Source organism: Lytechinus pictus, chromosome 15, assembly GCF_037042905.1.
Source record: "Lytechinus pictus isolate F3 Inbred chromosome 15, Lp3.0, whole genome shotgun sequence".
In the NCBI taxonomy this organism is placed as follows: Eukaryota; Metazoa; Echinodermata; class Echinoidea; order Temnopleuroida; family Toxopneustidae; genus Lytechinus; species Lytechinus pictus.
The window spans coordinates 29,292,662-29,307,318 of record NC_087259.1 but is presented as its reverse complement, the minus strand read 5'-3'; the positions used below and the strand labels follow the sequence as shown (position 1 = coordinate 29,307,318).

The 14,657-nt window shown below is 37.8% G+C and overlaps 1 protein-coding gene across 2 annotated transcripts; it reads left to right on the top strand.

The window, feature by feature from the left end:
- The first annotated feature begins 340 nt into the window (after window positions 1-340).
- LOC129278052 (rab GTPase-activating protein 1-like) lies at window positions 341-14,235 on the top strand. 2 transcript variants are annotated; one of them, XM_064110429.1, is made up of 9 exons: window positions 341-1,164; window positions 1,707-1,923; window positions 2,779-2,959; window positions 3,523-3,800; window positions 4,528-4,594; window positions 5,073-5,181; window positions 5,723-5,898; window positions 12,545-12,698; window positions 13,906-14,235. In XM_064110429.1, the coding sequence occupies exons 1-9, from the start codon at window positions 789-791 to the stop codon at window positions 14,175-14,177; spliced, it is 1,830 nt and encodes a 609-aa protein (XP_063966499.1). In that variant the 5' UTR covers window positions 341-788; the 3' UTR covers window positions 14,178-14,235. The 2 variants fall into 2 exon arrangements, with proteins under 2 accessions (XP_063966499.1, XP_054770238.2); XM_054914263.2 differs by having other exon boundaries at window positions 341-1,248.
- Window positions 14,236-14,657: the final 422 nt, after the last annotated feature.

Genomic DNA, 14,657 nt, shown 5'->3' with positions numbered 1-14,657 from the left:
TGTTTATTATTAAATATGGTTTGTGCAAGATTATTGATGCTGAGATCCACATTGTTGACTCTGTTGAGGATTTCATTGTGCTGGTCATTGCAGTATCTGTCATACATGTATGTTGAGTTATTGCATACATGTGTGAATGTGCAGAAACCGTGATCAAAGTTACATACATAAAGCCTGTGCTTTATACAGTTGCTTTGTGAGATACATGTATTCGGATTCATTACATTCCAGTTTTATTGTGGAAAAGCTCTTTTATCTACTAGAATGGAACCTATGTCGTATGAATCTAGAAAAGGTGAGCATAATTTGATCATTTGTTTATTTTTCTTTTTCTCACATTAGGTCAACCTTCCATTTTGAGGACAGATACATTTTACTTTCTTCACAGTCTTCAGATTTGTGCTTTCTTCGAACTCTCATGATCGAGAGCAGAAGGATGTGATAATAAGTTGGATGCTATCTGATACTGTTCAGTAAATTGATGGTGATAATAGTCTAGCAATATTCATTGGATACCAGTACAGACAATGCTTTATGGATGAGATAAAACAGTAAAATGATCTCATGTTTGTGTGAGATGAGCAGATTACATCAGACAAAGACTCTGCTGTAGATAATCTACATGTAGATATCATATCAGAAGAACATTGGAGCTTTGACTGTTCAGCATCAGAATGTTCCTTTGATGGAAATATTCATATTGGCTGGCGATAGTATTTCATTCCAATAGATTTATTGGAAACAGTTCCGTGAGATACGAAGAGGCTGCTTTTGCTCTGACACATCCCATGGCGGACAAGGTCAGCCGTAGCTCGATGGACTCGCTCTCGGTCGCTGACGAATACGTTGTAGTCACCCCCAGCGAGGAGAAGGCAGGCAGCGCGAACGGTGCCTTGGCAGCCCAGCAGGAAGTGACCTCGGTGAGCTCTACGGGCTCGGACACGGGGTTGCGTATTGCAGGGAATGGGAACATGGACCAACTGAAGCACAACCTCGAAGAAGTGCTTGAAGAACACCTCGGAGGCATTGCAAAGACCACCAGGATGGTGCCACCCAGTATCAAGCTCAACCTGGTGTCCTCTGGAGTTGGTCAGCAGGGAGATAGCTCAGGGAATAATGACATTGGATCTCCACAGTCACCCCAAGAGAAGATAGATGATATCGGTGAGATGGTGATGAGTGGACATGTTGATAGTGCAAGTCCTAAAGAAGGAGATAGTCAAGAAGATCCATGGGTACCAAGATCTAGTAAGAAAAGTACTGGGAATAGTATTGCATTGTCCTTCCATTTCAATATACTTTACTTGATTAAATATGAAACTTATAAAAAAAAATCAGATCCAAGCTAACTCTGGAGAAATAGAAAAGAAAATAATCAAGAGGTATGCTTCTATACTTTACTTTTTTCTTACTTTATGTGTATTCTTGGTTTTAAGCAACATGGGATTTCGGTGAATAAATGTGAATTTGTATGAATTATATTGGTGTAATTATTGATTGAATAATTCATATCTCTATCTCAAGTATCAAGAAAGGTCAATGAAGCAACAAAACTGACTGATTATAAATGCATTGTTGCCATGAATTATAATTAATCATCTCCAAATTTTTGTGGGCTTCCCCCCTTTTTCAGGGATAAAGATGATAACACAGAATGTACAAAATTAACCAATACAATGACTTATTATCATATTGATTCATTTCAGATTCTGGATCCGACACTACCACCCCCACACCCATCACTCCCATTGACAAAGTATGTACCTTGTTCAGTCGCATCTTCTATCTGGGTGCATCCACCGTCAATGCCCCTAAGAGTGAGGTTGAAGTTACAAGGAATATGCGCATTCTCAAGGAGCAGGAGTCTGAGAATGCCATGGAGATTGTCCTCTCAGTCCCAAGGACTGCTGAAGGTTCTGTTAGGTGAGACACTGGGGGAATTTGAGTTTGGTGTTAAGGCTGTCAAGTTTTTGGTGTTGGTGTTGTAAAAGTTTTGGACATCACCAAAATGAAAAAAAGGAAAGGAAGCATGTCTTGGGACAAGTCTCACTTAGTGTTAAGCTATCAATGATGTGATCTGGGCCCCATAACACAAAGTTTAGCGTTTGATCGCTAATTTGAAAGAACAATTCTGATTGGTTCTTAGTCAGTCTCCTCAGCAAAATGCGCATGCAACAATGATTTTGATAGGCCAATACATTTAGCGATTAATCGCTAACCTTTGTGTTATGGAGCCCTGGGCATTGTAATCTCAGATTCGGGTCTTGGGCAAGGGAATGCAATCAAAATTGTGCTTCCAGACACTGGATAATATCAAGTTTAGTTATTAACTTTTGATTAATCACCAAAAAGCGAATGCCAGCTCAAATTTGGTTAAAAGGTAAAATTGAAGTAAGAATGCTTCATTTTATATTGATAAGCATGGATGTCTTTGGTTTCAACAGCAACAATCCTGCCTGTCATAAAAGTTTACTTTCAAATGGTTGTAGAAATCTTAGATCAAGGATTTAGAAAACCTTGATCTGAGGAGTGTTTCATGAAAGGACTTGTTGGATGTTTTATCTGACAAGTCCTGTTTTATCCGACAGTTACCATAGTAATAGTGCTTCTCGGCCAGTCAAAATCAAGGAGAGATGTCAGATCTGACTCGTCTGACAAAAATGTTGATAAAAGGCTCCCCTGCTCTCTTTCAGGGTCAAACATATAAATTAGTGTTATTTTCAATTAGAAGAATATTATAAAATTATTAACCAGATATTATGTTATTTTTTTTTATAGGCTGATGGAGATTGATGGGAAATCTGAGATAGCTCACTATCGAATCACCCGTATCCTCTTCTGTTGTCGTGGTCATGCTAATACCTCAGAGAGTGACTGCTTTGCCTTCACATGTAGCCATGGCTCCAAGGAGAGTCAGCTGTTCCATAGTCATGTCTTCAGATGCGAGGTGGTCGAAGCAGTGAGTAGCAAATCGCATTCAAGATTCAAGATTCTTTGAAGCCATTAGCAGGATAACATTGAAGAATTCCGGGCATCGTATGATTTCCTTTTGTAGGGTGTTTGAGGAGACAATCTTCAGATGCTGATCATCTATCAAAACACTTTATGATCATGAGATAATGTAATAAACAGAAATCTAAAAGTTTCCCACCACAGGCCTTACAGATGTCTCCAAATCTCAGGGCAGACTAATTCTGCTGCCTGATGTTAACTTTGTTTACCTCATCGAAAAATTGCGGAATATATTTCACTGTAAATTCATATTTCTACATAGAATTTTTTCAGCATTTTTGAAGCTACGTTCTTTGCTTTGGCTGTTGTGACCTGTTGGTCTTTATATTCATTAGAGAATTTGATGTATTATGAATTACAAATTCTAATATTTCTTGTTTTGATCCGTAAGATACTAATTGTGAAGCATCTAATAATCAACCAGATTATCACTATTTTCCTTATTACTATTGGGATAGATATTATGACTATTATATGATTATCATTATTATATTATATTGTTGTCTTTAGGTCCAGCGTATACTAACCTGCTTTGGTCAAGCCTTCCACCGAGTTCCTAAGAGTCCTGGTATGGTAGACAGTGTACCAGGCCTTCCTATGTCACCACGGGAACGCATCCTTCATCTCGACATTCCAGTCTTGGTAGATATCAGGGAGGATGACAGCGGCAAGGGGAACTTCTCACCGGTTCCACGGGACAAGAAATGTTTTAAGCTGAGACAGGGTGTGAAGAAGGAGATTGGTATCATTGTCCAACAAGGCAATCATAAGATGCTTATCATAGAGAGGTAAGTAGATGACCACTGTCTTAGCATAGCCATTTATAGATCCTTAGCATTTAAAGAGTTATAGGATGTTTAGAAAGAGATTGATATCATTGTCCAGCAAGGCAATCAGATAACTTTGAGTTGAGCATTTATAGGGAGAGTGACTTTCCATTAAAAAGAAATTTGTCTTTTCCTTTTCTTATAACCTGTAATTTCATTTCACACTTGATTGTCATAGAAAAAGGTAGATCACGAAAAAGTAAATTTCATTTTGCAAAAGTAAATTCAATTTTCATAAGAGAAGTGAATAAAAAAAACTTATTCTCCATTTCGATTTACCATTATAAAGTGGAAAAACACTGTCCCCAAATTTTATGGCTGGATGTTTCATGAAGTTTTTAAAGTCATGCACAATTTTTTTTATGGATAACTGAAATGTGTTCATGTTCTTAATGAGAAGCCCCAAATTTCTGTCCTGTTTGTACAAAGTGGGACTGAATTTCCTTATATCCCTTGTGAACTCATGACAAATGATAAACTTTGCATTCACATTCATATTCTCGCTGATAGAAAAAAAATCCTACAAAAATCATATTTCAGCCTAAGCTATGAAAGATTGTGATTCTGATTTAGCACAAGAACATGTTACATTCATTTATAAAATCACAAGTAATTTAACGAATTGCTACTAGTGTTCAAAATGTCCATGCTATGATACTGATAATGTGTATTTTTATCTATTGTACAGATGTTTTGGTGTTTTGATCTGTCCTGGTCGAGAGGTCCCTGACCGGGAGATGTACTTACTTGATGCTGTAAGTAATCTAAGACATCACATACGGTCCTTTCTGATTATTTTTTTCACAGTTTCATGGGAAAATGTGCTTTGATTAATTTATGATTAGGAAACGGTATTTTTATTCCATTTGCAAATTTTGAAATTGATAAAATTAAATATGAGCATTAACATGCATTGGTTATAATCATACGATAACTCTTCAGATGCACTTTCAGTCATGATATTACAAACAACATGAAATGTTTGAGTCAACCATTTGTGTGTATTCCCTTCCATATTTTTCTTTATGCAGGGAATGCAATTATCATCAAAATCAAGTCAATTTATTATCATTTTGGTGATCAATGGCTAGAGCAAACACCTCATTTTACGTGCAATGCTTAAAAATCTTTTATGAAAATTTAGTGGTTGAAAAAGTAACCCAAATTTTATTTCATCTTTAATTTTCTGTATAAAAATTAGTGATGGAAGTCCGTTTTCTTTTTTTTTTGCAGGTGAATATGGAGAAGAATTATGATGCAAGGAATTATTCTGTAGTTTGCCAATGGGATCCTAACTTACCTGAATTAGAAGTACTTAATGCTGAATCTCCACCCGGTCTAGGTAAAATTGTACTTTTCGTGATGTCTGTCTGTCAGTCTTTCTTTCTTTCTTTCTTTCTTCCATTCGTTCGTTCGTTCGTTCTTTCTTTCTTTCTTCACTTTGTGTGATGTCTGTCAATCTTTCTTTCTTACTTTCTTTCTGGCTGTCCATCCATTCGTCCGTCCGTCAGCCCACCCACTATCTTTTTGTCTTTTTGCAATCATCTATCTGTCCATCCATCGTCTATGCTTGTCCATCCATCTGTCCATCTATTTATCTATCCTTTTATCATTCAACCCATATAATCTCATCTATCAATCTATCTGTTTGTCATTCCATCAGTTAATTGATGTATCCATTCTTGTATACATGCATTTATACACTCATCCATCTGTCCATTTACACACCAGTGTATTTATCCATCCATCTGTTTATACAGAGCAATGTTTTCCAGGCTTTTTGCCGGGAGCCCCACATTTAGCAGGGAGCTAAATCCTTTATTAAGACAAATATGAACATGAATGTATGATAATGACTCGATATATGTTACTTTTATTTACAGAGAAAGGTATGTTCATGACGATAGCTGTTGACCTGGTGATCCTAGGTATCCAAGAACCCGTCCGTTTCGTCATAGAAACCAAAGTCCGCATCTTTGCAGCATCAGAGAAGTTCTGGTATAACAAGATCACCACCAAGAAACCACTCCAAGAAAACTTCAGTCTTCTCTTAGAGGAGGTGAGTTCAGTGATATTTTCTTTACTTTGTGTATATAACTCAACTTCGGGGGCATAATTAAAACATTTACAAAACAGAATACACAAATAAAAAATAAGCAACAACAAGGATAACAAAGAGAGTGTACAGAGAGTACAGTTTAAAAGAACCACCAGGAGTTTATTTTTAATAAAAAGTTTGACAATCTGAAAAAATAGAAGGCAAAGTTTATTATAGAAATGTTTACAAAAAAATCAAGAAGTACATAATGTAAGGCTCTGTTTCCATCAAATTAAAACTTCCAAATGTAATTCCAATAAAATTAGATCTAAAATATATATTAACAGGAGTCAAAAGCAAGGAGCCATAAAACAAATAAATGACATATTTTGTCAGCAAAAAGCCATGACCAGATACATTTAAGTGATATGTCTTTAAACAGTTAAGGTATAGGGCCTACAGTCTGGTGAATACACAAGCTGTTCTATTTCAAATCTGATAGTTTTTTGACGAGCTTCTTTACAGTGCATCCATCCTCATGCTTGACCATGGCAAAGACACGACCATCCCAGGTGCACGTCGCTGTGATGTTTGGTCGTTTGGATGCTTGAGCTTGGAGATCCAGATTTTTCTTAGTCAGGTCTTCGACAATCACTTTACCTTTACCTTTCAAGTTTCTTCTATTTTTCATCATTTTGAACTTGGCCCTGTATGAAACAAACTTGACGATGATTCCTGGAGACTGCATTCCAGGCTGTGACTTGCTACCCTTGGTATCATCACGAGACTAACGTCCGAAGATGATGATGATGGGTTCTTGTATAGCGCCTGTATCCGCCTCAGCTGGGCGCTCATGGCGCTTGCTCGAAAATAGGAAATATCTCACAAATTTCAATGTCTTTAAACAGTGCTTTAAACAGTGCGAAGACACGGCGTGATCGATCAATATCGTTGACGCTGATGTCGACCCCAATCTGTTTCGCAAGATCACATACTATAGCATCAGTGTTTTCATTAGGGGTCAAGGGAACTCCCAATAGCCGAATATTATTTCGTCGACAATATTGTTCAGCTAAATCCATTCGATCAGAGAATTAATCTACATTGACTTTGTTGGAATCTACTGTTGACTCGATTCTACGGAGATTGTTTAATTTGGAGTCTATGGCAACTTCAAGATCATGAAGAGATGCAATTTTTTCATCCATGGTATCACGCAGACGGGCTTTGCGCCGTTCGAAGTCATCGCTGCTGATTTTCTGACCCTCTCTCTCCATTGCTGCGGCGACTGCCTTCTGGACAACAGAATCAATCTGGTTGATTTGAGCGGTGCTGAGTGGTTATCCGGCCGGTCGAAGTCGGTCTGGTGTGACTGGCTGTTTACCCGTTACCGGGGTAATTCGGCAGAGCCGAACTGGAGCTAGATGATGATCTGGGCCGAAGGTTAGGCCTTTTATCCTCAGTAGACATATTAACGGTAACAGTACAAAAGAAGTTACATAATCACGATAATAACAATGGCAGCGTCGAAAAATAGCAAGGATTCTCGGTGTTGTACTTGTAGTTGTACAACACAAGGGCAAAACATGAAAATGTTCGGATGGGACTGTGTTGAACGAATCGCACTTCAAAGCCGATACCTTCTTCGTGATTATACTCCTCAACATCCCTATCAGGAACCACCCGAGGAGGAATTGGAAGTGCGCACTTTGTTTCTTATTAGTCCTTGTTGCTTAAGTCTTTGTTGCGAAAGTATATAGTTGCGTGTGTTCTGAAGTTATCGGAGACTGAGATTGACTGGATGTCAGGGGGTAGAGAATTCCAGTCCTTGATGGTGCGTGGAATATATGAGTTTTTAAAGCAATTGGTGCGAGTTGAGCACTGGATGAAAGATTTTCCGGATGTGCGTCTGGTAGCTTGAGTTGCCGGACGTAGATAGTTTGACACCAGCAGGGCCAAGTGCCCCCCCCCCCCCAAGGCCTTGTGCAGTATACCAACCCTCAAAACTTTCCTTCTTGTCGAAAGGAGATCCCATCCTAACCCCTGCATTAGTTTTGTAGAACTGGTGGTTTGCCTATAGTCATTACATACCAAACACTTAGAAGATCAATCTAAAATGTCACAAAAATGGCCGAATTAAAAACTCCTTAGTGGCTCGGAGATGAAAGCTTAGTAAATTGACTCATATCGAATAACAACATTCAAACAAGAAACGGTAAAAAGAAACAGTCAAATAATGTACCTCATTCACAACATCAGAGTCCTTCGTACTATATAGGTATGAAGGAACTGTCCAAATCGTGTCGTACATACTGGGTTCACTACATATTAACCTGCTTGGAAGCAATAAGATATTGAGGATATTTTGTCAAATACAGGAACAATGAATAGGAAACATGAACGATATCTGCCGTAGGGATTATCTGTAAAGGGATTATCTGCATATGAATTTGCATATTTTGTGTGTGTGCTATAGAGGAGAGACAAAATTTATTACAGTTTTTATGACAAAGGTTATGACATCCACCAGGATGCCAATTCTGTCATATCTCTGAGAAAAGGCGAAATATTGAGAAAAGAAAATGTTCAGAATACTGCCCCTGGATAAGTGGAAGCGTTGTGATGCAGTGGTTCCTACTCTTACCTTGTACCGGTTATCAGAGGGTTAAGTGTTTAAATCCCATTCTAACACGAGCGTACCTTGTACCGGCTATCAGAGGGTTAAGTGTTTAAATCCCATTCTAACACGAGCATACCTTGTACCGGTTATCAGAGGGTTAAGTGTTTAAATCCCATTCTAACACGAGCATACCTTGTACCGGTTATCAGAGGGTTAAGTGTTTAAATCCCATTCTAACACGAGCGTACCTTGTACCGGCTATCAGAGGGTTAAGTGTTTAAATCCCATTCTAACACGAGCATACCTTGTACCGGTTATCAGAGGGTTAAGTGTTTAAATCCCATTCTAACACGAGCATACCTTGTACCGGTTATCAGAGGGTTAAGTGTTTAAATCCCATTCTAACACGAGCGTACCTTGTACCGGTTATCAGAGGGTTAAGTGTTTAAATCCCATTCTAACACGAGCGTACCTTGTACCGGCTATCAGAGGGTTAAGTGTTTAAATCCCATTCTAACACGAGCATACCTTGTACCAGTTATCAGAGGGTTAAGTGTTTAAATCCCATTCTAACACGAGCGTTCTTTGACAAGACCCCAAACTAACACTTCGCCCAGGTGTTTAGTGTCGTTAGAGCATGATTATCCACTAGATGTTCTCAATCAAATAATGTGGAAACAAGTTTTACAGTCAATAGTTCTAATGTAATTTTCATGTTATACTCCTTGCCTTTTCTGGTGAAGTCATTTCACTATCCCTGACCCAAAAAATTGCTGAATATTTGTGATCTGATTTGATGGTATTCCATTCTAACACGAGCATACCTTGTACCGGTTATCAGAGGGTTAAGTGTTTAAATCCCATTCTAACACGAGCATACCTTGTACCAGTTATCAGAGGGTTAAGTGTTTAAATCCCATTCTAACACGAGCATACCTTGTACCGGTTATCAGAGGGTTAAGTGTTTAAATCCCATTCTAACACGAGCATACCATGTACCAGTTATCAGAGGGTTATGTGTTCAAATCCCATTCTAACACGAGCGTACCTTGTACCGGTTATCAGAGGGTTAAGTGTTTAAATCCCATTCTAACACGAGCATACCTTGTACCGGTTATCAGAGGGTTAAGTGTTTAAATCCCATTCTAACACGAGCATACCTTGTACCGGTTATCAGAGGGTTAAGTGTTTAAATCCCATTCTAACACGAGCGTACCTTGTACCGGCTATCAGAGGGTTAAGTGTTTAAATCCCATTCTAACACGAGCATACCTTGTACCGGCTATCAGAGGGTTAAGTGTTTAAATCCCATTCTAACACGAGCGTACCTTGTACCGGTTATCAGAGGGTTAAGTGTTTAAATCCCATTCTAACACGAGCGTACCTTGTACCGGTTATCAGAGGGTTAAGTGTTTAAATCCCATTCAAACACGAGCGTACCTTGTACCGGTTATCAGAGGGTTAAGTGTTTAAATCCCATTCAAACACGAGCATACCTTGTACCGGTTATCAGAGGGTTAAGTGTTTAAATCCCATTCTAACACGAGCATACCTTGTACCGGTTATCAGAGGGTTAAGTGTTTAAATCCCATTCTAACACGAGCATACCTTGTACCGGTTAGCAGAGGGTTAAGTGTTTAAATCCCATTCTAACACACGCATACCTTGTACCGGTTATCAGAGGGTTAAGTGTTTAAATCCCATTCTAACACACGCATACCTTGTACCGGTTATCAGAGGGTTAAGTGTTTAAATCCCATTCTAACACGAGCATACCTTGTACTTGTTATCAGAGGGTTAAGTGTTTAAATCCCATTCTAACACGAGCATACCTTGTACCGGTTATCAGAGGGTTAAGTGTTTAAATCCCATTCTAACACGAGCATACCTTGTACTGGTTATCAGAGGGTTAAGTGTTTAAATCCCATTCTAACACGAGCGTACCTTGTACCGGTTATCAGAGGGTTAAGTGTTTAAATCCCATTCTAACACGAGCATACCTTGTACTGGTTATCAGAGGGTTAAGTGTTTAAATCCCATTCTAACACGAGCATACCTTGTACCGGTTATCAGAGGGTTAAGTGTTTAAATCCCATTCTAACACAAGCGTACCTTGTACCGGTTATCAGAGGGTTAAGTGTTTAAATCCCATTCTAACACGAGCATACCTTGTACCGGTTATCAGAGGGTTAAGTGTTTAAATCCCATTCTAACACAAGCGTACCTTGTACCGGTTATCAGAGGGTTATGTGTTGAAATCCCATTCTAACACGAGCGTTCTTTGACAAGACCCCAAACTAACACTTCGCCCAGGTGTTTAGTGTCGTTAGAGCATGATTATCCACTAGATGTTCTCAATCAAATAATGTGGAAACAAGTTTTACAGTCAATAGTTCTAATGTAATTTTCATGTTATACTCCTTGCCTTTTCTGGTGAAGTCATTTCACTATCCCTGACCCAAAAAATTGCTGAATATTTGTGATCTGATTTGATGGTATAGAATTATTAAAGGACAAGTCCACCCCAACAAGAAGTTGATTTGAATAAAAAGAGAAAAATCCAACAAGCATAACACTGAAAATTTCATCAAAATCGGATGTAAAATAAGAAAGTTATGACATTTTCAAGTTTCGCTTAATTTCACAAAACAGTTATGTGCACATCCTGGTGGTTATGCAAATGAGGAGACTGATGACGTCATCCACTCACTATTTCTTTTGTATTTTATTGTATGAAATCGGGAATATTCTATTTTTCTCCTCATTGTCAAGTGAAACAACGATTAATTCCTCCCTGAACATGTGGAATGAGCATTGTTTAACATTATATGATTAAGTCAAGTTGGTCCTTATTGTCAAATCTATAAAATATGAAATATTGTATAATTCAAACAATAAAAAACAAAAGAAATAGTGAGTGAGGGACATCATCGACTGTCTCATTTGAGTTGTGCATATCACTGTTTTGTGAAAAAAAGCAAAACTTTAAAATGTCATAACTTTCTTATTTTATATCCGATTTTGATGAAATTTTCAGCGTTTTGCTAGTTTGATTTTTCTCTATTTATTCAAATCAATATTTTTCTGGGGTGGACTTGACCTTTAAGTTAAATCTTGTGTTTCAAAAGTATCTAATACTGCAACGGTTGTGATTTTTTTTCTCTTATGGTGAACCTTGAACCAAATATTCTGTATGGAATGTATTATGTTCTATTGTGTCTGCTCTTCTATGCACTTCAAATGTAACATTATACACATAGGAGGGTATATAGATATTCTACATGCACTTGGTATTCTAGTCCATTGAAATCTGTACAGTACTTTTCCCCTGCAGTCCAAAAGATCCATTCTAGCAGAATATCAAAATGGCATTTATATTTTTTCCGAAAATGGGTCGTCTTCAACGGCAAAATGCTGTACGAGTTTACTTGCAGAGAAAGAAGAAAGTAATTGATTCAACTTTGTGACAGTATTGAATGTTTTCACAGTTGTATCTCAAGCAGGGACCTTTTATTTATCATGTAACACCTTGCTACTGGGATTCAGGCAGGCAAAGAGTAATTGGTTTTCAGAATATGTTTTCCTATCCTTTTTGTTGCCAGTGGGGAAATCAGTGCCGAATGGGCAGTAGCGATTTTGCATTGAGTGCTGTTTGTGAATTCAAAGTGGTAGAAGGTTACTACCGGCACCAACCATTGTAGTGACAGCGTTGATCTAAAGTAAATCTGTTGACACTGTACTGCAAGATTGATAATAATACGCAGTTGCAATTAAGTATGTTATCTCTGGTATGGTAAAAAACTGTATGCCAACTCTTTGATGTTGAAATTGAACATCATTCAAGCTGACATCGATCTGGGATTGATTTTTACAAAATTGACATTTTTTCTTTTTCTTTTTTCTTTTCTTTCTTTTTTTTTTGGTCTATAATTTCTGTCGAGAGTGATCTCCTTTATCGGGTTTTGAGTCTTGAGTGTGATAAACAGACTTTGAAAATTGAAGTTGACTGTATCTCTCCCATTTTTCTTCTAATAATTTCCTTTATAGATTGAGACGACCCTTGAGAATGATGTCGCCTATCGTGTTTTGAGTCTAGAGAGTGATACACAGAGAGAAAGGCGCCATGTTCCAATCCGTCAGTCTAGTCTCAATCAAGCAAGGACACCTGATAGTCTTAGCTCCATGCTGGAAGAGGAAAGTGGTGAGTAGTTTTCAGAGAGTGTCTTGGAAAAGAACGAAAAGAAAACAGGGTCTTGTATTTGTACAAGTTTTACACGATAAAAAAAAGAAAAATGCACAAACTTTTTTGTCATGTTAAGGTTCCGGCATATCATAGATGGTTTCTTCTAATAATAATCATTAAACTTGCTCATATGGCGCATAACACTTACTTTTTTTAGAAGTCTGTAAGTGCTCTACAGTAATGCAGTTTAATTACCCAGGCTTTATCAGAGCAGCAATCATGCACACTGCGTAATCTTTTCATGTTGTTATTTGGAATGGGTTATTAGCTCATCCGGCCCAAAGGGCCAGATGAGCTTATGCCGTGGCGTGGCATCTGTCGTCCGTTCACAGTTTCAAATGCTTCTTTGTCATTTCAAGTCCGATTTCAATTTTGTTTGCTTTATATGATAGCACTAGGTGGGGGATTCAAAACTTCTACACAGAATTTTGAAACTAATTAAAAATGCTAATTTATGCGCATTTTTCAAAATTCACAAAAAATGCTTCTTCTTTATTTGTTGACCAATTTTTTTCTTCCATCTGAGAGCTACCAGAGGTTAACCAAGGTTCTACACAGAATTTAGAAATTTTGACTAGAAAATTATTTATGCGTATTTATACAAAATTTATTCATAAATCACAAAAAATGCTTCTTGTCTGTCATTTATTTATCTATTTCAATTCTGTTTCCTCAACTTATGTCACCAATATAATTCATTACAGTGTCAACTGGGCTGAAATTAAAAATTGCGAGATGCCAGAAGAGCTCCACATCATTGATGTGCTAGTTGCAAATACCCGATAAATAAATTTCCTTTAATTATTTTCTTTGTCAACTTGGCAGTGTAGCCTACCCCTGTGATAAAAATGAATGCAAAATCTTTGAGATTCTTGCACTATAATACACATCACCTTATCTTTTGATAATGCTTGGGAATGCAAACCACTCTGCAGTCATTGATGAAAATAGGCAAAAATATCTGCGTGGGTATGGTCATTTTCACATGCTTTTCAGTCAGACTTCGTGAAATAGTTTTTGTAGAATCTCTAAAAAACCCTTGTGTACCTACAATCACTGCGAGACCTACATTCTAAATTATTAAGCATTCTGCAGCATGTAAGGTTTTTATGGTTTGAGATATGATACACAATGCTAGAGTGGTTATTCTTCCTCTCCTGATCAGATGATGATGAGCCTCTACAGAGTGGTTCTGGTAGTGTTGGCAAAGACTGCGAGGAATCCATCCTCCTTGGTTGGGGTGAACTCCTAGCCAAGTGGAGGGTGAACCTGAGTGTACGTCCCAAGCAGCTTAAAGGCTACGTCAGGAAGGGTGTCCCTGAGGCTCTGAGGGGTGAGATATGGCAGCTCCTAGCAGGTGTCCATGAGAGTGAGAATCTCCTGGAAGATTACAGGATTTTGATCACAAAGGTAAGAATGGTTTCATTCCATCCCTAAAGTATTCAAATATTATTTCTGTATTCATCATATATATTATAAAATCATGCAATATAGCAAAAAAAAAAGACATCCATTATCCGCACCTGTTTCTTCTTATGTCTGGTATTTTATACTTCTACTGATTTTTTAATGTTCACTTTGATTTTTTTTTACTTTTGAATTGATTTGGAAATACAGTATATGAAGACACCCGACAAGCAACATTTTTTTCAGAGTGGGAATTTGAATATGGCAGAATAGTATTTATCATAGATATAAGTAAGAAAAACTATTTGTAGCCAGATGAAGAGCGTATGTCTCCTGCTAGAATGATATCTGCCTCTGCAATATTTTTTTAGGGCACCATACTTTCTTTAAACCTTAAAAAAAACACCAGCCATTGCACATTGGTGATGGAATCTGCAGTACATGTTGGGCCTTCAAGGGAGATGTGAGAGCGCCATCTATTGATATACTGCTGAAAGTTTTGTTCATGAA